The sequence below is a fragment of the Anastrepha obliqua genome, chromosome 1, assembly GCF_027943255.1.
Source record: "Anastrepha obliqua isolate idAnaObli1 chromosome 1, idAnaObli1_1.0, whole genome shotgun sequence".
NCBI classification, from domain to species: Eukaryota; Metazoa; Arthropoda; class Insecta; order Diptera; family Tephritidae; genus Anastrepha; species Anastrepha obliqua.
Genome location: NC_072892.1, coordinates 31,486,267 through 31,513,333, shown reverse-complemented (window position 1 = coordinate 31,513,333; position 27,067 = coordinate 31,486,267). Strand labels below are relative to the sequence as shown.

Below are 27,067 nucleotides of genomic sequence, written 5' to 3'. Positions count from 1 at the left end.
AGACGGTGGCACATGCCACACAGCACACGTAACAATGGACTTGTTGGGAGGCGAGTTCGGTGAACATTTTATTTCACGTTCGGGACCTGTCAATTGGCCACCCAGATCGTGCGATATAATACCTTTAGATTATTTTTTGTGGGGCTATGTTAAAGCTCATGTCTATTCAGACAAGCCTGCTTCAATTAACGCATTGGAAGACAACATTAAAGCATTTATATGTGAGATACCGGCCGAAACATTGGATAGAGTATGCCAAAACTAGACTAAGCGGGTGGACCATTTGAAGCGCAGTTGCGGTCAACATTTGCATGAAATAATCTTCAAACATTAAATTATATGAACTGTACTATCGATTTAAATAAAAATTTCATGCATTTTTCTGAATTTTACATGTGTTTTTTTAAAAAACTTTCCTATAGCTCTTAATAAATCACCCATTTGCATTAATTACAATTTCCACCCTTTTCGTGTGTTTGGCCAAGCTTTTTCTCCTATTTGTGGTATGCGCTTTGATATTTTCTTAAATGGAAGGACTTGTAGTTTTAAGAAGACTACGAACGTCAGATAGTTTTTCATGATTATGTTATTCATGACAGAAATACACTCGGAGGTTTGCCATTGTCTACCGGCAGGCGAACGCCATTAGAAATAAACTATTTTCCTTTCGAACCTCTGCACTTCTGAACAGTAGTCACTCACTAACACATTCAGCTATGGCAGCCGTCGCTGTGTATCTACAATTTTTTTTTACTGGGTATTCATATGTGAGCCACATTGAGCTTAATTGCTGCACTCAAACTACAGCAAAAACGACCACTCCTAGAAGCTGCCAGGTCACTTACACAATGACGGCCGAATGGCAAATTTAATAAAGCTAAGTCGAATGTCGCATCCATTCAAATTTAATGAACTTTTTTTTATATTATTTTTTGCTGCTTTAATTACGATTCACTGACAATTTTCGACGTTCTTTGGATTCTGTTTTCTTTTTTATGCTTTATGTCGAAATGCATATCGTTTTTCTATGCTGAAAGTTTTCAACTAAGCTGTTAGAATAACTAAACACTATTGTGGGAGTGCCAGTCTGGTTCTTCAACCATTTCGCTAGAATAAGAGTTGACCTTACGTGTCTGTGAAATACGAAGTTGCAACCTTTTTTAATAGTTTGTATGTGAAAATTGCGAAAATATTTATATATCACTTTTTCATTTACCATTTGGTGCGGTTGGTCAATCTAGAAAATGATACGGGTACTATGGAAATATGAATCAAAACTGTATAAAATATTTTCTAAGGTTTTTTTATTATGTAGCTGGATGTAGTAGGTTTTGATAAATTTAATAACCAAAGTCCTCTCAGTTTATGCTCTTGGTTCGCAAACCATCAGTCGGGATTTCTACGTGGACCGCCCCTGGCGGTACTTTGAAAGAAGTAGAAGAAATCAAGCAGCAAACAACCAGCGTCTCCGGTCGAGGTAATTTCGAATTAAGAAAATGGTGTTCCATTAGCCCAGATGTTCTTCGCAGTACTCCTGACAGCTCTAAACAACTCTTGCCTAAATTTGGACCTATTTTGACCATGAGCGAAAATTCCCTTACAGCGCACGTGGAGGCATAAGCTCGAATAGGATCTATTTACAATCTAGGCTGACGCACTGAACATAAATAACTACGCAAGAAAACTGATAGCCGTCTACGGGCTAAGCATTTTGCGGTCTATTGGTATCTTCTTTCGGTATTGCGTCGTTCGAGCGCTCACTAGCAAGACCGGTGGAACAGATCACCGAAGGGTAGATGGGCGTATCAGCTAATACCCATCCTTACGACATGGTTTGGTAGGAACCATGGTGAAACAAACTACCACCTAACTCAATTCCTTTCAGAGCACGGTGTATTTCGAAAATACTTCCAAAACTGCTCAATCTACACACGGAGGGAAGAAAACGTTGATCACGTTGATCCCAATGTCTGAGCTTTAACAATGCCTCCTTTAACATCTTAAACTCGAAAAATATTATAGATTTTATAACTGGAAGCGAATCTGCGCGCATGTAAAACGTATTTACAATGAATTAAGGCGCGTGGAACTTCGTAGAAGTCAACAACAACAAGAAGCCTATGAACGACTCAGCCCCGTGAAGTTATCCTTTTTTTGGCAGCTCCGCGGGGAGAGTGGTGGATAGTGGAGAGTCGTTTAGTACGTAAGTGTAGCTGTGAGGCTATGCGGATATAAATAGCAGTACTCATGATAGTTTTCCCTTCACGAGAGTCAATCCGAAAAAAAACTCTCGAGCAGGATGAGCTCACTGCAAAACTGCCTGGGCTACATTTCACAACGATTTTTTCGAAATGCAGCATTTATCAATCCCTCCGTCAACGCCGAGTTTTATGTATTTTGTGTTGCAAGCCTCGATGCTTGTGTTTACACTCGTTCGCGTCGCTCCACTGGCGTAGCTTAGGGTACCCAAATTGGAACTCTAAGCTGCTGCTGTGCGTGCGGAATTATATATACATAATTGGCGCATACACCCTTTTTGGGTGTTTGGCCGAGCTCCTCCTCCTATTTTTGGTGTGCGTCTTGATGTAGTTCCACAAATGGAGGGGCCTACAGTTTCAAGCCGACTCCGAACGACAGATATTTTTATCAGAAGATTTTTTATGACATAAATACATTCGGAGGTTTGCCATTGCCTGCCGAGAGGCGACTGCTATTAGAAAAATGTTTTTCTTAATTTTTTGGTGCTTCACCGAGATTCGAACCTACGTTCTCTCTGTGAATTCCAAATGGTAATCACGCGCCAAACCATTCGGCTACGGCGGCCGAAATTAGTGGAGGAGATATCCGAAATGGAACTTTTCAACGCCCGCTTTCGTTGTTGCTCGTATTCTTCGATTGTGCTATCATCGCTATCCGCCGACATTTTGCAAGTACAAATTTAGAAAAAAAAATCGAAAATTTGGTTTTCAATATTTTACGCTTTTTTTCGTTTTTTTTTTTTTGTTTTTGAGGTTGACAAAAACTCAGCTCTCGAACTTCGTATGTTTTCTCACAGGACACTATCCGCGAGGTGTGCATGCTGTGAGACTTGGAATTACGTCGAGTCCTTTTTGCGTCGGATGTATGGAAGATGAGGTGGAGTCATCTCGGCACCTTCTCCTTAGCTGTCCTGCTCTCGCGGGGCTAAGATTTAGGCATCTTGGCTCCTACTTCTTTGCTACGCCAGCTGATATAATAAGTCTTGACACTAAAAATTCAATGAACTTCATCAGCAGCATAAACTGACACAAACGCAGCACAGTCATCGTTCATAATCCACACACACTAAATCCATACTCTCAACCACCCAACCCCTACCTCTCTGCGCCCTCTCCCATCGTCCCATCTGTCTTCCTCCACCTTACTTCCTTCACAATGGTATCACAAAGGATGAATTTGTTTTCTTCGTCCAAGTGTGCCCACTCCTTGGGTAACCATTCTAACCTAACCTTTACTCTTTTTAATCAAAATCTTTAAAAAAATTTCAAGTATGCAGTTTTATAGCTCATTGAATTTTGTTATAACAAAATGCAAGTTTAAAGTGGCTCAGTTAACGCGTTCAGTTTTGACAATTTTTTCGCTGTCGATGTTGAGTATTTTATTCCATATAAAAAAATTTCGAGCATTCCTTATTTGGCATAAAATTTATAAATTATTAAACTCAAATAAGAAACAAATAAATTATCACAACTTGTCAATAGGTCAATATGCTGTGATTATGTAACGCAGTGTGCTTTATTATTTCACTCTATGCCCTCAGAAGGTATTTATATGTAAACAATTGTTGGGGCACATGGAATGCTAATTAATGGTGTATCAATACTTTTCACTTTAATTATTCACTTTTCGATCAGCGTCTGGTCATTCGGCTAACCAATTGTTGTAACTGATAGTAGTGCACCCGCAACCCGCAGCCCTCACTCAAACAACACCATCCAAATACACCTCTCCAACAGACAACCGCACATGAAATTGCCTGTTAATCAGTTCAAACAATTGTCTATTGTAAGCCACAGAGCCAATGAGTTCTGAATGTTCCTGTAGCCAGTCAATCACACGAAACCACAAACACAGAGTCCATCAGCAATGTCATTATTGCAACATATAAAATGTGCCCACATGCCAGCATACCAGCCTCACACACAACACTTTCACAAATGCCGAAATGCCCACATAAATTCTGAAAGCAACACACAGAACCACACAAACACGCGAGGCAATTGCTTTATCGGCATACATACATACAACGATAGTAAACAATTAACAACAGAAATAACATCAATAAAGCTATACTCGTATGCAAATATCAGCGCCACTCACCCACAACATAGAGCATCACAGCTGGCGGCATGACACACGTACCCACTAGCCAATCCGTGATGGCCAAATTCATGACAAAGCAATTGGTCACCGTGCGAAGCCGGCGCGTGGTCAGCACAGACAGTATGACGAGTGTATTGCCGACCACCGTTACTAGGATCAGCAACACAAAAATTGCAACCGCGAGCGCCTTTGGCCAAGGCAATGCAACAAGGTAAGCATCCATGGAGGACACCGCGCTAATGGTGGTTGCGATGGTGGTGGGAGTTGTGGCAAAGCTGATGTCCAACATGGATACGGAGTTTGTATTTACGGGAGTGGTCGTACCGACGCCAGCACTACCGGCGAGGGGATCATCCCCAAAAGCGGTGGAATTCATTTGAATAAAAGCATTTGCGGTTGTGGCTCTGTGAAATTCTGCACTCAGCGCAGTGGCCATCGTTGCCGGCATTGCCGTGAATGCCTTTGAATTTGTGACAATTGACGCTGTTGCGGTCGACCCTGTTGCATCGTTAAACGGAATGAGTTGTGTTCCTTTCGTTGCTAAGGCTGTGGTTGCGTTAACGGCGGGTGTGGTGGCAGCGGTGACGGCGGTGGCGGCAGTGGTTGCGGTAGCCGTTACTGCCAAGAACTCGAAAAGTAGCGTTTGCAATCGCCGTTTACCGTTTCCGTTGACGTGACATCTCCCTTGCACGCGACGTGTCTGTGTGGAAGATCTGCGTATTGGTTGGTGCACTTCTTTGCTATGCCGAGGGCATGCCAAAGAATTGGCGTCGTTCAGGTTGAAAGACCGTAAAATTGACCCGGTGAATATTGTTGCTGAGGCTGAGGACTGCTTTCTGAGTAATTCATTTGTGGAAGCTTCGGTGGTATAAATTCGGCGAATTTCAGATTTCATGCTGCTTTTCATTCTCCCCTCACGCAATTGCCATTGAATTGCGGTAAATAAATAAACTATTGACTTTTTGCTCTGGTTTTGTTCTGTGCAGGCCAACCACTTTCACCGCCGAGGACTACCAAATCTGTAAAGAAAAAAATACAATAAAAGAGGCAATTAAAATATGGACATATCCACTTAAGTGAGATTAAATTTTTAGGTAAAACAAAAAACTTTTACGAAAGTAGAAAAGTAAATAAAAATTAACAAATAATTGTTACAAAGTTACTTTAATGAGGATTTCTTGGAGTGTCCAATTGGACTGTAGCAAATTTTAGTATCAAATATAGCGAGAACATCTCTGGACATGCAACACCATGTGATAGAAAACGTTTTAACATCTTCCGCACTTCGGCCAGGCAATGGCAAACCTCCGAGCGTCAAACATGAAGAGGAGCTCGGCCACGCCACTAATAAAGCGTGTAAGCGTCAATTATATTCTTTTATATGTGGGGCGAACAGTAGAGTGCATCACGGCTCTCAGTAATAAGTCTCTAGAGAATCATTAGTGCAGTAGGGGCACCTGCAAACCCGCCAACTATTTCCTCCTCCCCGACAGAGGAGTAGTGAGTTATGAGCTCTGATACCACTAATTACAATTGTTTGGAGAATGAAGATAGTGCAAAGCATTTTCTTTGCCGCTGCCCAGCTTTTGCCAGGCGTAAATGATAAATTTTTGGATAGGATGTATTGAGAACGAACGAACTAGATTCTTTTTGACTTGACAAACAACTAAGATTTATAAACAAATCAGAAAAAATTTTCGCCCGTCCTCAATTCCATTCCATCCGCAAACTACTACTGTGGGCAAAAAGTAGGGTGAATTTATTTGTCAAACTTCGCGGGATTAAAATTTCGCTCCAGTTATTTTTTTCATGAGTTGGCAGCACTGTTAATAACATCTGGGCCAACTTTCATGTGAATATCATTATCAGTAATATATTTACGCTTGTGGTTACCAAACGACCAAGAGTGCATTTTTCGATTTTTACAATGTCTGATTTGATTGAGCAGAGAAGTGCCATCAAATTTTGTTTGCGGAATGAAATTTCGGCTGCGGAAACGTTTAGCATGTTGCAGAAGGCATTTGGTGATTCGACCATGTCGCAGAAAAATGTTTATAAGTGGTACAAAGGCTTCAAAGAGGGTCGAGAACGTGTTGATGACTTGGAGCGCTCCGGACGACCATCGACGTCAACACATGACCAACACGTCAATAAAGTGAAGGAGTCAGTGCTCAAAAATCGTCGGTTGACTGTTAAAGACCTTACTGATATGATCGGAATATCAGAAGGAACTGTGAAAACCATTTTGAAAGACCATTTGGGCCTACGAAAAGTCAAATCTCGTTTGGTACCGAAAACTCTCAATTTCTTGGAAAAAAGTCGTCGCGTTGATGTGTGTGAAACAATGCTTTCAGACTATCAGGACAAGCTCAAATGCATCATTACGGGAGATGAGACTTGGATTTATGCTTACGACCCTGAAACAACCGACCAATCAAGCGAATATCGTGCTAAAGGCGAGGCCAGACCGAAAAGAGCACGTCAAAGTCGTTCAAAAATAAAGGTCATGATGACAGTTTTTTTCGATTTTCGTGGTGTGGTGCACTATGAATTCCTTCCACCTGGCCAAACTGTTAATAAGGAATATTATTTGAGCGTTATGCGTCGTTTACGTGAAGCAATTCGTCTAAAAAGACCAGAATTATGGGCCAACAACTCTTGGTTTTTGCATCACGATAATGCACCGTCTCACACTGCACTCGTTCTTCGTGACCATTTCGCCAAAAATTCCACGCATATCGTTCCGCAACCACCGTATTCGCCTGATTTGGCTCCGTGTGCCTTCTGGCTATTCCCAAAACTCAAGAGATCACTCCGGGGAACGCGTTTCGAGTCGATTGAGGAGATAAAAGCTGAATCGAAGCATAAGTGTATTTCATCGAGAGGCGACTATTTTGAAGGGGATGAAATTGATTTACAAGAATAAATAAAGATGTTACAACCAAATTCACCTTACTTTTTGCCCACAGTACTGGCTAATTGAGAAAAAGTGGCGGGGTAGTAGTATTGGAATTTGTAGTGGCAGTCAAGCTACACTAAAAGCCCTTGCTAACCCACGCTGCTCTTCGAAATTAGTCGGGAAAAACTGAACAGTGTTGCAAAACACAACCAAGTTTGTCTTATTTGGATGCCCGGACTTTGTGGTATTACAGGCAATGAGTTGACTGATAAGCAAACATACCTGAACTTTTTCTAGGTGTCAATTCTGCATCGATTCAACTATGAATACACGACTTCATGAGGTCTACCTATAGGAGATGTTGGTCTGAGTTGGGCTCCCGCAGAGAAGCTATGTGCTTTAGGAAAGAACCAAACAGGAAATTAGGAATCATTCTCCTAACACTTAGCAGGAAGGAACTGAGAGTACTGGGGTCAGTATATGACTTCTATGGGATTAATTGGCGACCCAATATGCCAATCTTGTCCTGAGAATGAAAACACTGCAGAGCATTTTCTCTGTAGCCATCCAGCTATTTATAGAATCAGACTTAGGCTGCTGAGTTACGATGTACTAAAATCCATCAAAATCATACTCTTGCTCTTCCGCATCCGGAATCCAAAATATTTGGGGAGGAGTGAACTCAAATTTATCTATCCTGTCTATCTATTATTTCTACTGTAGTCTATCCGGGTGTAGTACAATGGTCTTCCAGACTGAGTGTTTAGACTTATCTAAAAGAGAGAGAGATATTTTTTGTATATTTGTATCTGCAAAGTATTCAATTAGTGGGCTTTACCGAATCATTGAATTCTCGCGTTAGTATGGGCGGCCGCCGTAGCTAAATGGGTTGATGCGTGATTACCATTCGGGAGTGGGTAGGTTCGAATATCCAAGTATGAAACATTAAATGATTGAAAAAGTTGTTTCTAATAACGGTTACTTCACGCTAGACATGGAAACCTCCGAGTGAATTTATGCCATGAAAACGCTCCTTGTTGATCTTTTTCCAAACCTTTATTAACCTTAAAAATAATTGGGCCAGGATTTTTGAAATTGCTTAAAAACCAAAGAATAAGAAGGGCAATCATCCAAATGCGTATTATAAACTTAGTTTCGCCTGAACTTATACCTATTTACTTATACAGTGAGTCCTCGATATAAAGAACCTAAAGAAAACAAAAAAAAAATGTTACATAATTTTTGCTGAGTGCAAAACATAAACCTCGTTATTGTGAAACCTTTCACTATCAAAATACCGCAACGATATATATACCTTTCAAAGAAATTTTGGGCATGAAAATCCTCGGAATATATTGGCTGTGAAAGACCTATTAGCAAAAATATTTGCTTCATTTTCCATAAATAAAAGGCAACTACAGATGTAGTGACGAATTTTTCTATCACTTCAATACAACTTCGATATATTTAGGTTTCACTGTACTTATTAAGACAAATTTATCGCACCACTAATAAATAGTGTTTGAATATTTAAGCATCAAGCATTCTTACATTGTTTTTGACATGTTTCTATTGCCATTTTGTAGCGACAGATATCGGCAAACAACGGCAATCGAAGCCGAGTGCTTTGGGTATGACCACCATTTAGCCCATCCCGAGTTCGGTGCGATCTATGGACATAAAACATGAAATCATGGAAAACCTCGAAATTATTTTAGACGTGAGGAGATGGCACGCAACTTTATGTTCGACAAGCTCGACGAAATCCCTAGCAAGGGAAGCATACAACCTGGACTAAATCATTTCTTATTGGGTATTTTAATTTACGCAAAAGTACCAACTGCTAGCAAAATTCATGATATGCAACCTAAAATATTATGGAGAGTAATAGTTTCAACTGGTCATAGTGCGGGTGCAACCTGTGGTGTGCTCTATTGTGCTTGACCGAGAGGTTATAAATGAAATTTTCTAATGAAATTGAACACTTCCTCAAACCTTTTATTCCATACTAACAATGGATCCAGAATAACAGCATATAGGTGAGTGAGTTTTTGCCTTGGAAGAGCTGCACTTTCGCAGAGAATGAGTTCTGGTGCTTCATCACTTTGCTCGCAAAAACGACATACGCTTTATTCTACTAATTCTAGTTTCCTAAAATGATAACGAGGGCTGAAATGTCTCGTATAGTGTTCAGTGAGAGCTCATAGGCCTTATGAGCAGTGAGAGCTTGACGCTTTTCCAGAAAGAAGTGAAAATTCTTTTGCCTGCCTCTGTTCAGGACTTTTCGACAGTGTCGTATGAATTCCATGTTCTCCGAGTCGTTGACAATTTCCTTTACGTGGGATTTGGTAAGGCCGCAGAAGGTTTCTGGTCCATGGAACATTGCTATAGCGCCTACTTTTTCAAGGCAGTCCAACTGTTCGTTGCTGTCATGACCTTTGTGTCCTGATAGTCTGCCCTGCAAGATTGTATTCCTTGCTCCCAAGTAAGCGTAATATCACCTTGATCAAAAAGTTTCCAGATTATATTCAGAAAATTCAAAATATAATATAGTACAAATTTATTCCTCAATAGTGATATGCTTGCGTTCTATCCAGCTCTAGAAACATTTCTGGAACTCTATTTTCGGTATACCATAGCAATCAGAGCTTCCTTTCGGCTGTTAAAACGGGTTCCTCGTGGTGGTTTTTTGACTCGAACAAATAGACGAAATCGCAGCGAGCTATATGAAGTGAATTCGAAGGCTGTTAGTAGTAGAAGGTTGCTGATAGTATTCGTTTCGTTCTTGAGCTGAAATTCTTAGATAATGAAAGAACTGTGCGACGGTGCGTTACTACGATGTGAAATCCCACGAGTTGTTTTCCCACAAATCCTTACTTTTTTGGCGCATTCCTTCACGTAAACTTCTCGAAACGCACAAGTACTAGTCCTTACTAACTGACTCATTTTCTGGCAAAAATTCGGGGTGTACAATACCGTTCTAATCCATAAAAACCGTGAGCATCGCCTTCTTCTTTTACTGAAAACGACAGTTTTTTTTGTCTCTCCACTCACACTGCTGTTGTCTGGATTGCGTGGCGTACTCATAAACCCACATTTCAGTACAAGTAAATATTCGTTTAAGGAATGTTGACGGTGGGTCGTATTCAGCCTTGGAAATTTTGGAAATCATGTTTTTGGCGATTTGGCGTTCGTTCCCTTTCTTGCATGAAATTCAGCTCCTTTGGCACCAACTTTGCAGCAAATCATTAACTGCAATAACCTGAACCGATCCATAAGCAATGTTGAAGTCCTCTGCCAGCTTTCTGATGGTTTATTTGCGGTTATTAATTACCTTTTCTCTCATTTTATTGTTGATTTTATCAGTTTTCGATGTCGTTGGCCTGCCACTACGTTCGTCATTCACGATGGATTCACGATCTCTTCTGAAGCGTTCAGGCCGCTCGTAAACGGGTGTTTTCTTTCGACTATCATTACCGAAACAATTTTTCAACATTTCTAAGATTTTCGCACCATTGCATCCATTTGTAACGCAAAATTTCACCTGGCGGTTGTTCAGGGAACTTTTTGATCAAGTTGGTATCTAAAGGTCTACTTCAAGTACTCCTAAGGTGACTAGAATGTACTAAGAAATCATTTTCCACTATCCATGCAACTGGCCACCAAATTGAACAAACTCATTTCCATAACAATTTTTTTTTACCAGCAACGCTTTCAAAATCACCGTCTATTTCAAATACTTTGCAACTGTTTAAAGCATATTTTAATAAAAAATCGAATGTGTTCAACGGCTAAGAGATGAGTAATGCGCTGAAAGAAGTGCATATTAAACTTTCTATATTAATTTAAAATATATTTGCTATATATTATCGCTCTGCAGTATAAATAACAAAAATTAATAATCTATGCACGATTTACGGCTCATCCTTCATTCAGAAAATGTCTTGACTGAAAGTTGTTCAACATTGTTATTATTATTCCAGGTGTCTGGAAATACCTCGGTTTTTAAGGTGTGCGCAAAAAAAATAAACACAAACAGATTTTTTTTTATATCGCACCTGGCTTCGAATAAATTGATCAAATAAATTAATATTTGTAGCAAATTATCGCCATTTATCGATCTAATTTATTTTCTCGTAATAAAACTATATAAAAGTATATGTTATCAATAATCATCGCATCATACGAGGGTTGGTGCTAAAGGTTTTAGATTGACAAGTGAAGGTAATTATCAGTTGAATCAAATGTGAAATGCTGTTCATGAAGATCAGTACACTTTCGCATGCTTTTAAACATTTCATCTCACCAATCGAGTCGACTCGAGTTCGCATATAAGCGATTATTAAACTAAGCGATATTCAATGCAAAGAAATCTTCCATGAAATATTGAATTTATGCAAGTGAAACTCGTACCCAAGCATCTTGCAAAATCACTTCATGCACAGTATCGATTTTTTCTGGTACAATGATTGTTTTTGGACAACCTTCATGGCCTTGCCTCGTTCTGTAGCTAAGTTCAACTTCGATAGAATTTAGAAAACCGGAGAAACACGGAGGGTTGACGGTAGACCCACGTCGAAAGTCATACAAAATTCCCACACGAAAATGTTCGAGACTCGACCAAAGCGAATACTTAAGGTACCTGTAAGCAACACAAATAGGGCTCGCATCGAAAAATGTATTATGTACAAGGTGAAGTCCAAAATAAACTGGCATCTTTTTAATGAGTCACTCCGTTGGGAGTTACATCCCGAGCTGACTTCCAGTGAAAGCTTGGTAACATTCGGTTCAGTGGAAGCGAAGTTATTCCGTCTAAAATGTCAGCATGTTTGTGTCAGCGGTACAAAAATGAGTTTTGAACAAAGCGCTAATATCAAATTTTGTTTTAAAATCGGGAAAACGTTTGCCGAAACATTTGAATTGATGAAAAAAATGTATGGCGATGATTGTCTATCTCGTGCCCGAGTTCATAAGTGGTTTACACGTTTCAGAGATGGTTGTGAGGACATAAATGACAATGAACATACGGGCCGCCCAAAATCAGTAATCACCGGAAACTCCATCAAAATTGTTCGTCAATTTACCAAAAATGAATCGAAATTATAGTTGAAATTCTTGGAATCGGAGTTGAATATCTCCAAAACATCGATTTATTGCATTTTTACTGATCATTTAAGCTTACGAAAGGTCTGTGCACGTTTCATTTCGCACAAGTTAACTGAAGACGAAAAATTGCTCTGAATTCAACATTCGAAAGACCTCATTAAAGAGGCGGGAAAAGATGAGAACTTCCTTTACAACATTGTAATGGGTGACGAATTTCCAACATGAACCTGAAACTAAGAATCAAAATGTGGAGTGGAAGGCCCCAGACGAGCCATCACCAAAAAAATCGCGTTTGGAGAAATCAAAAATAAAGTCAATGCTCATTTGTTTTTACGATTCCAAGAGAATTGTCCACAAGGAGTACGTGCCAACGGGCCAAACCTTCAATGCAATTTTCTATCTTGGCGTTTTGAAGCGTTTGTTGCATCGCATGCGTCGAATTCGTCCTAAATACCGCGAAGGAGAAAGCTGGCGCTTATTGCATGGTAATGCATCATCTCATCGATCCAGTCTTGTGACTGATTTTTTGACTAGAAATCGCATTTGAATCATGAATCACTCACCGTATTCGCCTGATATGGCTCCCCGTGACTTCTACCTATTCGGAAAATTGCATATGGCTATGAAAGGAAAATGTCTGGCGTCCGTAGAGGCCGTCCAAAAGGCTTGTACCGACATCCTGAAAGACATTCCGGTCAATGACCTGAAACATTCTTTCGAAAAGCTTTTAGATCGCGCAAAAAGGTGTATCAAGGCCAGAAGGGGCTATTTTGAATAAATAAGCTCAAAGTTATCACAACGAAGCTCTTGTCATTTCTATTTTAGCTCAGTCTCCTTGTATGATTACAAAAGTAAAAAATAAACACATAATTGGCGCGTACACTTCTGTTAGGTGTTTTGGCAGAGCTCCTCCTGCAATTTACGGTGTGCGCCTTGATGCTGTTCTACAAATGGAGGGACGCACAGTTTCAAGCCAACTCCCAATGGCAGATAATTTTTATGAGAAGCTTTTTCACGGCAAAAAAACACTTGGAGGTTTTTCATTGTCTGTCGAGAGCAACCACTATTAGAAGACACTTTCTATCAATTGGTTTTTCATGACCACAATGAGTTTCGAGCCTGCATACTCCCGAAGAGTAGCCACGGAACAACCCATTCACCTCCGGCGTTCGCCATATATGATTACTGTACTAAACTTTACGATGACAATGTCAGATTTTACAGAGTCACATTGGTGTTTTCATACCTCGAAACTGAAGTAACGCAACTGACTCTAGATATGATAATCAGAGCAAAGCTGAGCGAGTTATAGCACTTTTACTGAAAAGTTAAACATATCCATAGAATTTTTATTATCATGGGCTATAACTTTTCATACTCGAAATTCTTCTAAAAGTTTTGAAACAAATTTTAAATTTTATACAAATTTATTGCATTAATTATTTAATTTGTACACAGTTCGAAAACTGGATTTATATACTTTTTATGGGAGAGTGATTTATATTTTCATAAAAAAATGTTTTTTAATTAAATAAGAAGCAATTAAATTGCCAACACTTGCCAATAAGTTACAGTTAAGATGGCTAATTTTTGTTATGGTTTGGTCCTTCGCTCGAAAAATTTACAATTCTCAAAGTGAAGCGCCTGTGAGTGCTTTCTAATACAAAAAAACAAAAAAAAAAAAAATTATGAATGCAAACAAATTTAAGTCTTTTAATAAAGTTTTTAATATTTAAAGTTATTTATAACAGTGAAATTAATATTGGATTTTGTATTCTTTTTACGTAAATAAAATAAAGAGTTGTTCGTCCTACGCTAATTTACAGCCAAAAAGACCCAAGAACCAGACCATCCAACTCCTATGATGCTTTTCATTTCAATTCAACCGGGCTATTCGGGACATGGTCTTCGATTTCGATGTAACTTAAATATTTATGTTGCTCTCTGGTCAAAATAATGAGACGCGTATTTTTTTGTTCGCCCGAAAAATTTTTTTTTCAAGATCGATTTTTTTAGTTATATAAGAACATTTTTTGTTTAAATGCTCATACCTTAGTCAAAAACGACCCGATTTTAATGATTCTGCGTTCAAAATGATCGTAATTACTTATACAAGCGACTTTATGTAGAAACAATTGCAAAAAAGTAGTTGAAAATTTTTTTTTTCAAAAAACTAAAAGTGCGAAACAGGTTTTTTACTCAAAAATTCATTACTCAAAAACAACTCATTTTAGCTACTAGGCATTCAGCTCAATTGAAGTTTGAGGTATCCTCTTGATTTGGAAAAAGTTAAAAAAAATACACTTTTTGAAATATTGAATTTCGAAAAAATTTCGATTTTTTTTGTTTTTTGCAAAATAAAAAATGTTCAACTACGTTTTTGCAATTGTTTCTACATGAAGCCGCTTGTGCAAGTAATTACGATCATTTTGAACCCAGAATTATTAAAATCGTTTCATATTTGACTAAGGTATGAGCATTTAAACAAAAAATTTTCTTATATAATTAAAAAAAATCGATTTTGAGGCGAAAAACAAAATTGGCGAAAAGTCTTGAAAAAAAAAAATTTTCGGGCGAACAAAAAAATACGTGTCTCATTATTTTGACCAGAGAGCAACATAAATATTTGAGTTGCATCGAAATCGAAGACCATGTCCCGAATAGCCCGGTTGAATTGAAATGGAAAGCATCCTATGTAAATTCGGTCGCTGAGTCTGTTTTCTGTAATATAGTCTTCGAGATTTCGCCAAATAACGGGTTTTGATTACATGAAAAAATATGAAATTACATGCACTGTATTTAAAATTCTGTTTCTGTTTATTTATAACACCTAATTAGAGTAAAAAAGTACGTAAAATTTGTGTAATCTTAAATTGGGTATTTATTTTGCTCTCGTTCGTCATGCGGGCACAAATTAAATTCCGTAGTCGTAATTATCTTTTATACACTTATTTAACTATAAAAGGAAAACAAATGTAGTACTGATTTTATATACAGAAAATAATAATATAATATTAGGTGCGCAACTAAGTTCTCAGTCTTTTTTTGATGAAAAAACAACTTTATTCTGAAAAAATGGTTACAAATGAATCATTGAAAGTATTGCCCATCGCTGGCTACTACTTTTTCCCATCTTTCTGGTAGATCTCGTATACCGTCGCGGTAAAACTATTCATCTTTTGAGGCTTTCCACGGGTCAAGCTATTTTTTGATGTCTTCATATGAATGGAACTGCTGGTTAGCTAGACCATGTGCAATCGATCGGAACAGGTGATACTCGGACGGCATAATATCTGGAGAATATGGCGGTTGGGGTAGGACTCCCCATTTCAGTCTTTCCAGGTAGGTTTTAACGGGTTTGGCAACGTGAGGCCGAGCGTTGTCATGCTGTAGAATCACTTTTTCATGCCACTTCGCATATTGCGGCCGCTTCTCGCACAGTGCTCGGCTCAATCACATCAATTGAAGTCGATAGCGATCCTCTGTGATAGCTTCGCTTGGTTTTAACAGTTCATAATAAATAACACCAACTTGGTCCCACCAAATACATACCATAATCTTCGCAGCGTGAATATTCGGCCGAGGCGACGACGTAGAAGCATGGCCGGGCAGTCCCCATGACTTTCTTTTCTTTGGATTGCTGTAATGAATCCATTTTGCATCACCCGTCACGATACGATGAAGACAACCCTTTCTTTTTTGCCGCTAGAGCAGTTGTTCACAGGCGAAAAAACGACGTTCTAGATCTCTTGGTTTTAACTCATAAGAAACCCAAGTCCCCTGATTCTGAATCAATCCCAAAGCATGCAAGCGCTTGGAAATGGATTGGCGGGTAACTCCTCTTCTTGCGTTTGACACGGATCCTCATTCACCAATGCCTCCGATTCAGCGTCTTCGAAGGTTTTTGGCCTTCCTTCACGTGGACGGTCGTCAACATTAAAATCACCATCTTTAAAGCAGCATCTCCATAAACTTTTTGTAGCTCTCGATGCGCTTCAGCCGCCGTTTTTTTTCGAATGAAAGAGGAAAATGAACACTTCCCGCAAATGACGATTATTCGGCATAAAATCAGGCATTTTCACAAAACCGGAAGTATATGATACCAAAACAAAATCACTAATGTGTCGAAGCAGTTTGTTTACCATATGCCTAGGCTTGGTTTATGACTTTTAGGTTATGTTAGAATTGACTAGCACACACTGCTGGCGGCATCAATTGACAAATAGCGATAACTTAGTTGCGCACCTAATAATTCGTCAGTAGCTTTTGCACTTTGCGATTTTTTTATTGCCGAGGAACTCAGTTGCTACTCGTACCATTCAAAACACACTCGCCGCAGGAGACTTAATAGCTGTCAAATATTTGGTAAACTCAGAGTCGGCGAGAAATTGGTTTATTTTTGCTCCCGTAAATACCGGCATTTTAATTTCTTCTTCTTCTTCTTAATTGGCGCTATAACCGCTTACGCGATTTTGGCCGAGTTTAACAAAGCGCGCCAGTCGTTTCTTTCTTGTGCTAACCGGCGCGAATTGGACACACCAAGTCAAGTCAAGTCCCTCTTCACCTGATCTTCCCAGAGGAGGCCTTCCTCTTCCTATACTACCACCAGCTGGTACCGCAATAAACGCTGCGCTTTAAGGGGGGACCCTCATTTAGACGGTCGAAAAATGCATCATTTTTGGGAATTTTTTTCTTAGGTAAAATAACTTCAAACGTTTTGTAATTCATAAAGTACTTTAATAAATGTCTTGACTGTCTACAAAAATTTTCGGAGAAGAAAAAAAACATTTTAAGTATGGAAATATACACCTCGTCCATGGCACCTCATTCTATTTGTGTACATTCTAGCGCTCTGAATTTTTTTCTGAAATAAAAAAACCAAATTTTTTTTTAAACTTTAGGATAATACCTTCGATGTGACATTTTGATTTAAAAAAAAAATGTCGAAATTGATATTTTTTACCCAGTTTTATGTTAAAAGTGATTTTTCATGCATAAAAATTGACTTTAAAATTACAAAAAAATATGAAAATCTTTTTTTTTTTAAAACACTTAATGTCACATTGAAAACAATTTAATTATCTTTAAAATGAGCTATTGTAAAGCCTGATTGGTTCAATACAGCGTTCTCAATTGTGTACACAAAATCGAAAAATGATGTTTCGAGAAAAACGCGTTTAAAGTTTTGGATACAGGCGATCAGGCCACCCATCGCGTCCTGTTAAAAATTTTGTCACTCCTTCAAAAATACAGATATCGACTTGAAATTTTGAAAGTATATTCTTAAATAGTTGTAGAATAGATTAAAATTATTTCCAAAAAATCGATTTTTTTGACCCGATAAATGAGGGTCCCCCCTTAAACTGTCTTACATGGGCCATTCGATGAGTCGAATTTTTGACTAATTTCTCCTATAAATCTGAATAATAAATCTAAATGAGCCCAATCAGCAAAAATGCGTCGCAAACGATGCTTCAATTCTTGCACGAGCTGTATTTCTTAAGCACTTCAGTCAAGACGCTCACGAAAATTTTCCACATAGTCAAAGAACAAAGGCCTATAAATCGACGGTTCGGCATCTTTTTACAACACCTCGCTCTATAAGCTTCGCGAACAGATTTTTTATTTATTTTTTTTTTCTTTCAAATTAAATTTCAACAATTTGTGAGCGTTGTTCTGGCGTTAAACGATTCATGATGACTTACCCAGCCTTAAAGAACAGAAATGCCAGCACGATATCATGCAGCTAAAAAACCCCCGATACTTCAATTAATATACTTGGATGCTTCATAAATACTCATAACCTTGCAAATTAAGCTTAGACATTTTTTTGAATTTACTTATTTAATCATCATTTCTCTTCATTGAAACCACCAGCTATCTGGCGGAACAGTCCTTAAACTACCATTCTATGCATGGGTTCTTCAAGAACCTTACCTACAGTTCTCATTCTAATAGTTCGTATAAAATTGTGTTGATTGTAATGGCTGTAAACATTTAGTTTTATATCATAGGTTACGTTAGGTTATGGCGGTAGTCGGTCTGCACGACCAACTCACTTAGACCTTACAGGTCCGTTGTGATACCACTGTGCTGCCCGGGAACCCCATTTACCTTCCTTTGTGGAACCATTTTGTGGCTCTTATGAAGCGTAGAATTGATCTCAACCCCACGGCAGACAGCTCTGTAAGATAATTAAAAAAATATTTACCTAGACAACCTGCTCTGATTTTAGCTAAAGCTGGACAATTGCAAAGGAAGTGCTCTACTGTTTCTTCCTCCTCCTCATCTCTGCAGCTTCTACAATATTCATGGGAGAATACTCCTAGTCTCAAGGAATGCCTTCTAAATAGCCAATGACCGGTTAAACAAGCCATGAACTACGAGATATTGTCTCTTGAGAGATTAAGCAACGCCTGTGTCCTTTCCTGCTTATTTGCGGCCATAGTAGCTTGGCTATTACGCATGTATCTTCATCTCTCCATGACCTATTCGTCTCTTGGATAATGTGGCTTTTTATTATTAGTTTACTCGTCGCCAAAGGTATCCCAATGGTGTTTGTTTTTATATCATACATAATTAAAATATTTTTTTTTAGTTAAAAACCGTTACTTGGCGCTATCTCCAAAACTATATTCCAAAAAAATAAATGATTTAGATTTTCGGACTCGACGACCGACTTTACATAGGACTTGGATGGTCTGGTTCCTGCATATTTTTGGCTGTAAAGGTTGAACACCTCTTTTTTATTTACGTGAAATGAAAATAAAATGCTTATTATCCTTACTTTTGTAAATCAAAAACTTCGCTAAAAGACTTAAGGCCTCATTTGAAATGATGTTTTTTAGGTGTTTCTTTAAAAGCGTGTAAAACAGAAACGAAACATTTTTTTATTTTTGTTTTAAGTATTTTATTTTTTGATCCATTGTTAAAAAATAATTTTTTTTTGGCATACGAGGTTCGTTCAAAATGTTGTCAGCCTTCAAAAAATAGTCTTCCAAAATAAGGTATGTCACTGGCGACATGGATTACAGGACTCGGACTCTGAAATCAAAAAGACAAAAAGGTTCTTATTCAGTATGAATGCCGTTATTGAGTGAACTACGATCTTAAAAACAAAAAATTGACAAAATGGCGAACGTTCAAAGATGAAAAACCGTTTTTCGACAGCTCTTTTTCCTTTAAAGGTCCGAAAAAAATACTAAAATTTTTTTTTCCGAATTGATCGTAGCTCGCACGATAACGAGATTTATTCTACGTCATTTAAATTTTATTTCATCAAAATCAGTTCAGTTGAACTGGCTATATCTGTGTCCATCCCTCCTGTGAAGACCATTTTTTGAAGGCTGACAACTTTTTAACGAACCCTGTATAGCCAAAACAATTTCTTTGTTTTTTTAATAATGCAACAAAAAATAAAATACTGAAAGCAAAAATAAAAAAAAAAATCTTTTTTCGTTTCTGTTTTACACTCTTTTATAGAACCACCCAAAAAACAGCATTTCAAATGAGGCGAGGGCCTTAAAATACTTTGTGTTCTCAGACCCCGTGGCACCAACCAATTTTAAATTTTAATTTAAAGCTGTTAAAAGTCAAAATAGTAGAATGTCTTATTGAATTTGTACAACTTAAAATTTTGACAGTCCGATAAGTTTTGCAATTGATTGCTGACGCCGCTAATACCCGGTAGTGGTAGAACAAATTTCCATTTATTTTTATTCGAAAGCACCGACAAGCGCTGCAATTTGAGAATAGTAAATTTTTTAACGAAAGTCCAAGCAATAAATTGTATTTGTAATTGTTTTAACAAATTGTGAGTAGCGCAATAAATCTCGAACAATTTCCGATTCGATTCAAAAATATTGCACATACACATGCACATTCGAGCACGAAGAGCTCACAGTTATTGTATTGTAATAACTGCACAACGGCCAGCAGCGTAACAAATTGGCATTTCAAAGGAAAACAACACTTGAATATCGTCACCATGCCAACAAATCGACGAAATATTGTAAACGAAAATTAATACAGCGGAAATATTTGTTATATTACAACAACAAATACCAACATTTGTTTGTCAACCAGCACCCACTACGCTGCGCACACCTTGGAATGCAATCTGCTCTGGCCGGTCGTAAACCTTAATCATTATTACGTTTCGCTCAGATGCGACGAACTTTTCGACTAGTAACTAGAATTTACTGGTATAATTGGATGTAAATTGAAAAATATAAAATTTTCAATATTTATTTGTTGTCATGTACAATGCCTCAGTGATTTCATTGCATAACTTGGATGAAAGCGTCAATCGATTGTCAATCCTCAAACGTTCGGGGCGTATGAGTAACGAGCCAGCCAGGTGTGTGCGGAGCGTTGATGAAACGAAAACAAATGCAGCTAAAATGAAACAAATAAACAGTACTGTAAGATCAACAAGTAAACAAACCAACAAAAACTACCCAAAATGTCAGCGCTTGTGCGGAAAACGCAAAATGTTACCATCCACCCACCCAAATACATTCACAAACGCACACACAAATCGGTGATCACAAAGCGCACCGCAGAATTTCCAAACGCTCGGTAATAGCCACTGCTGCGCGCAAGCAATAAAGCCAGCAAAGGCACTAAATTGAAACCATTTTCTGCTCACTGGCAAATGATTGTTGCCAAATTGGCGACTGAGTGAAATATCAACGCAATTCTAATTGCAATGACGGCGCGAAGAAGAGCAACTAAGTAGTTGTGTAGCATGCAACATACCCACAAATGTGCGCCGTTGCCAGCGTTTATAGATGTATGTTTGTATGTGCACAATGAGCATTTGTTGACCATTCAAACAAAACATAAGGCATTTTAGCACATTTTAATTTGAATTTCCACTTTTCCACTGCACTTCACCTCCATTCACGGCACTTCTATTCACTTCACTTCACTTGTGCCCCGCACTGCGCCGGTTTTTGCGTTCGGTGCTCACGAGCAATTGCCTTGTTTTGACGAACAATAAATTAAAAATATCCAATTCAACGACTGCCGTTAGACTCCAGCACTCACCGGTTGCGTGTTCGATCCGAACTGATACCACGTCGGTCGCAAAAAGTGCTCGCAAGCAGCCAAAGTCACTAGAAAGCTGCTGCTGAGATCTCAAGACTTGTTAGATGCATTGAATTGTTTGTGTTGTGAAACTAATTATTCCTATTTGCTTTATTTCGCACCTTGTCTAACTGCTAGACTGATTGCTATTTTCACGTGTCAGTCGGCGCAGCCAGTGCGACGACGCGTAAGAAACGCTGCAAAAAATTTTATTCGCAAGATAAATTTTATTCGAGTCTAAGCGGTTTTAGAATATAAATAGTTTCCGAACACAAAACGAAGAAGAAGAAAAAAAATGGGACTTTGAATTACTCGGCAAGATTGGGGATAAGATTCCTTCTTCTTGATTGATGCAATAATCGCTTAAGCGATTTTAGCCGAGTTTCACAAAGCACACCAGTTCATTCTTTTTCGTCCTAATTGGCGTCAGTTATGCACACTAAGCGAAGCCAAGTTCTTCTCCAACTGAGATGAGGCCTTCCTCTTTCTCTGCTACCACCAGCTGGTACCGCATCGAATACTTTCAGAGCCGGTGCGTTTGTGACATGACCCAGCCAAAGAAGCCGCTCGATCTTTATGCGCTACATTATGTCTATGTTGTCGTAAAGATCATACAGCTCATTGTTTCAACGACTACGATGCTCACCGTTGCTAACGTACAAAGGTCCATAAATCTCGGGCAGAATCTTTTTCTCTTACACTCCAAGGGACTTCTCATCGGATGTTGTCATCGTCCAAACTACTGCGCCAGACAATAGGACGCGTATGATGAGGAACTTATGAAAAGTTAGTTTTGTTCGTCGAGAGAGAACTTAGTCCAAAGAAGCACTTGTTGTTGATATTGTTACCGATGTTAATGCTGGTTCATAAATAAACGAAGTCTCTTTCTACTTCAAAATCATAACTGTCAACAGTGACGTGGGTGCCTATACGCGAGTGCGCCGAATGTTGGTTCGATGACAGCAGATACTTTGTTTTGTCCTCGTTGACTACCAGCCCCGTTTTGCTTCTTTATCCAGTTCGAAAAAGGCAATAATCAAAAATCGAATGTACGTTGCCCACGAAATTTGAAAAGACAATACTTTTTGTGCACAACTCGTAGGTATGCTTTGGGAAGGAACATAATTTCTAGGGCATTTCATCTGAAATTATCTGATTTTAACAAATATATTTGCTTGTGACAATATTCTTGGATAGGTATCTACCAGTTGATGACTGTCGCAAAGGATAATTGGTTTTAAAATATGCCGCGCAATTGAGCTCTTATAATACTGGCCTTAGCTTGGTGCGTGACTATCATTCGGAAGTGCCCTTGAAACACCAATTGATAGAAGAACGTTTTTTCTAATAGCGGTCCCACCACCGTTCTTCATGAAAATGGCAACTAGCAGGCAATTGGACTCCTGTCTGGAAGATCAGCTAGCAGCCCCAGCACGTTGCCCAGATCTATACCATCCAATTCCGACCATAAAAAATCGTTAATCATCTCTCGATAGCGCAAGCCATTCACCGTAACTGTTGCTTCAGCTTCATTTTCGAAAAAGTAAGGTCCAATGACTCCGCCGGACCATAAACCGCACCAAACAGTCACACGTTGAGGATAGAGAAGCTTTTCAACAACAACTCTTGGATTTTCTGAGCCGTCAATTTTGCTTGTTGACGAAGCCGATCATTTTCATGCATTTCAACTACCCTATCAGCAAAGACACGACGGCCGGCTTGAGCTTTTGGATTTTATAAGACTTAAGACCCAAATCTTTATAAAAAATATGGTGAAATGACGTTTGTGGCATGCCTAATTCCAAAGAACGACGAGGAATGGACAAACCTGGGTTTTCTTCAACACTTTCTGCTACAACAACAATATTTTTGGCTGCTCTTGAGCGAAGTGCACGGGTTTTATTCTTCACATCCCTAACTTGTCCCAACGGCTCGAATTTTTTCACCAATTTCTGTATTGCGGTCCGACAAGGTGTTTCATGATAACCCAAAAATGTTCGAGTTTTACGAACCGTCTCTGCCAAATTTGCACCATTTTTATAGTGTATTTTAAAATCGTTAATAGTATCGTTCCATTTTTATTAATGGCGTAGTTTCTATATGTCAAATATCAAAAAATGACAGCTTCAAAAGTGACATCTCGATAAATAGTGGGCTATTCAAAGTAACACCTGTTATAGGAAAACTCTTTATAAACTTTTTTGAGTTAAAAGCGCTATAGAACTAAATACCGAGGTATTGTTGTGGATTGCAAACTGTCGTGGAGATTAAATGTAGAAGAAAGAGCAACGCCTTATACGCATCCAGAGGAATGCTCGGTTAGATTTGGAACTTATCTCACACATTAGTCCTGCATGGCGGTCATTAGACCAATAATGCTCTATGATTCGCTAGTATGGTGTATGGCGTGCGATAAAGTGACTTACGTTGAAAGATTGAAAAGCGTGCAAGACAGATTGCAGAAATATGCGTAGCCGGCGCTATGAGCACAACTTCAATAGCGGCAATAGAAAGAATTCTCAACTAACATTCAATCAAACAATGATAGTAATAAGAAACTAAGACAAAAGATCAGCTCTAAAACGCTTCTCACTGAGGTTTTCTGGTCACAGCAACATTCTGGCTTCGTACGGAAGGTCACACTACTTAATTCCACAAGTTAAATTTGGCAAAAAACCTTGTATCATTATAGAGCAAAATGGATGACAGAAAGGTCTAGCATCCACATACCATTCATGCAATTTCTTTGCAGATGGATCCAAAATAGCAGAAGTAGTAGGAGCGGCTGTGTTTTGTCCGCAATATGATTTCCAAAAATCAAGCTGAAATCTATGCCGCAACAAAAGCAACTGAATTGGCTCGGAGATTAACTCCTCTCGGTTAAAGATTTTCATTGATAGCGAAGCGGCTATTAAAATAATTAAAGCTCCTTGGACTAACTTGGAATGTTTTCAACAATGCAGATCCAAAATGGCTGAACACAGCGAAAATGGGCAGGTCACTATTGACTGGATACCAGAACACAAAGAAGGAAATGAGGGAGCACATCACTCTCCTTTCTGAAAACGGATGTAAATGAGGAACTATCTTTGGAAACGCATTCGATATGGGAACACTTAACCTCGTACAAAACTGCCAAAAGTATGCTAAGGACTTGGAATACGAATAATGTAAACTTTATTTGATCACTTTCTAGAAAAGACTGCAAAATACGCAGTCAAAATGAGATTGGTCCAGAGCGATGCGTGTAACACATGCAACGAAGCGAATGTTAGGGCTACTTTGGAGCATCTACTTTGGCACTGTCCAGCTCTTTGTAGGACAGCATATTTTTTATCTTTGAAGGATATTGCTGGCAAAAAGCTCAACGGCTTATTAAAACTTGTGAACATGCATTAAGAATTCAGGGTCCGGCACTCACAGTGTAACCAATTAAAAAGTTCATAAATTTAGTTTGGAAAATTAATTTTATTCAATTCAAAGAAAAAAATGTGTGAAAATAATACAAAACTAAGAATCAATTTGCTTTTGCTCCACATGACCACCTTTTGCCTTAACTATGGCGTTGAGACGGTCCAGCAACGAATCGGAAGCTGCCCGAATGTGACCTGCAGGTATTTTGGTCCACTCGCGGACAATGGCTTTTTTCAGCGCCGCGAGACTGGTGAATCTTTTAGTTCGGACCTTGCTCTTAAAAAATAATAATCCATCGGGTTCGCGCCTCGTAAATTTGAGAGCCATTGTGTGTACGTTATGAAGTTCGGAATGTTATTTTTTAGCCATTCTTGGTGCACTCGAGTTTTGTGAGACGGTGCCGATTCCTATTGGATCGTGCAAGGTCTGCTACCAAATTGTTTGTCTGCCTACGGCTTGAAAGCAATCTATAGAATCCTTCCCGATAATATTTCGCATTTGTCTTGATGCCAGGCTCGATGACGATTGGAGAGCGCCCATCTGTGGTTGCAGCGGCTCAAACCATTACCTGTGGTGGGTGCTGCCTCCTGGTGGCCAATCGATGACTTAAAATCTCGTATGAACGGTCGGTCCCTATCGTTTTGGGAGTTTACGAATTGTTCAATTTGAATAATTTTCTCGTCACAAAACACAATGTTCGGAAATTGACCGCTTTCGACTAAGGGCAGCAATTCCTTCACTCTCTCAAATCTGATTTGTTGCCGCTTTACTGATTTGGTATGAGATCATGCGCCTTTTGGATCTTGTAAGGATTGACTTTGAGATAATTTTTCAGTATGCGGCGGATGCTACGGTCAGATATTTTCAGTTCTTTCGCCATTTGACGTGACGCTGCAGTCTTTTGATGACCACCTCCATGCACTGGATTGTCATTTAGCCAACAAACAGACAGCTGATGCCCGTGCGAGCCCCGAACTCTATAAAAAAATAAATAATTGGCGCGTACTCTTCTGTTAGGTGGAGGGACCTACAGTTTCAAGCCGACTCCGAACGGCAGATATTTTTATGAGGAGCTTTTTCATGGCAGCAGTACACTCGGAAGCTTGCCATTGCCTGCCGAGGGGCGACCGCTATTAGAAAAATGTTTTTATTAATTTTGCTTTCACCGAGATTCGAACCAACGACCTCTCTGTGAATTCCGAATGGTAATCACGCACCAACCCATTCGGCTACGGCGGTCGCCCCCGAACTCTATACATAAAATAATATTTGTACAAGTACAATACTCTGATAAGTCAATGGACCCTAGAGACATAAGTGAGATCTTTTTACAGACTACCTAACCTAACCTAAACCGCTTAAATATAAGTGACTTGATTGTGTTGCAAAGTAACTCGAAGTGTAGGAAAATAAAAGAGAGAGAAGACTACTGTAAACGACACCCAGAAAAGTACCCTTTCACAAATTTAACAAACAGGTCATACATTTTATTGACAGATGGCACCAGTTAAAACCACCAGTGTTTTCTTTTGTGCGTCGTATATGTAGGAACAGTAGGTTAGGTTGGGTTAGGTTGAAGTGATTGTCCACTGTGGGACACATGTTGAAAAAATTTCATAGGTGAGCTCTTTAACATCCCTGATTTCCACAGTGCTGAGTTCTTCTAACTCATTAAAAAATGTCTACCTAAATGTCTACCTGGATAGAGCAGAGCAATAGCATAGAAGTGTTCCATTTCTTTCCCACCCTCATGTAGACAGCTCCTGCAGAAATAATGTGTTTGCACGCCTACCCTCTGGGCGTGCGTGCCTATTACGCAGTGCTTCGTTATAACGGAAATCGGTTTACTAAGACTGTGCTTATTTTGGCTTAGCAGAGATTCTGTGCGTATAGCATTGAGCGTCGGCCACAATTTTCGTGCAACTCTGCAGGTGCTTTTATTACGCCATCTTTCGTTCGCTGCTGCTCTTACAATTACCTCAAAAATAAGTAGCTTACAAGTCTGTAAAGGTATGCCTATTCATTGTTTATGTACTCATCAATCAACTTGTTGCCGAGTAACTTACGAGGTGTGTTCAAAACAAAAGGTGAATTTTAATTTTTCTCAAAAAATATTTATTTATTCATCAATTTCCATTTTATCTACTTCAAAGTAGTCCCCCTCAGATATAAAACACTTGTGCCAGCGTTTTTTCC

The 27,067-nt window shown here is 38.9% G+C and overlaps 1 protein-coding gene across 1 annotated transcript in view; it reads right to left on the bottom strand.

Annotated features, from left to right (window-relative positions):
* LOC129235792 (tyramine receptor 1) overlaps positions 1–21,405 on the bottom strand; it is a 42,476-nt gene extending 21,071 nt beyond the window's left edge. Inside the window, exons 1-2 of the mRNA XM_054869831.1 lie at positions 21,128–21,405; positions 4,360–5,381 (exon numbers count right to left, since the gene is read on the bottom strand). Coding sequence (XP_054725806.1) covers positions 4,360–5,269 — 910 coding nt within the window. The 5' untranslated portion in view covers positions 5,270–5,381; positions 21,128–21,405. The remainder of the gene's footprint in view (positions 1–4,359; positions 5,382–21,127) is intronic.
* Between the last annotated feature and the right edge of the window lie 5,662 nt (positions 21,406–27,067).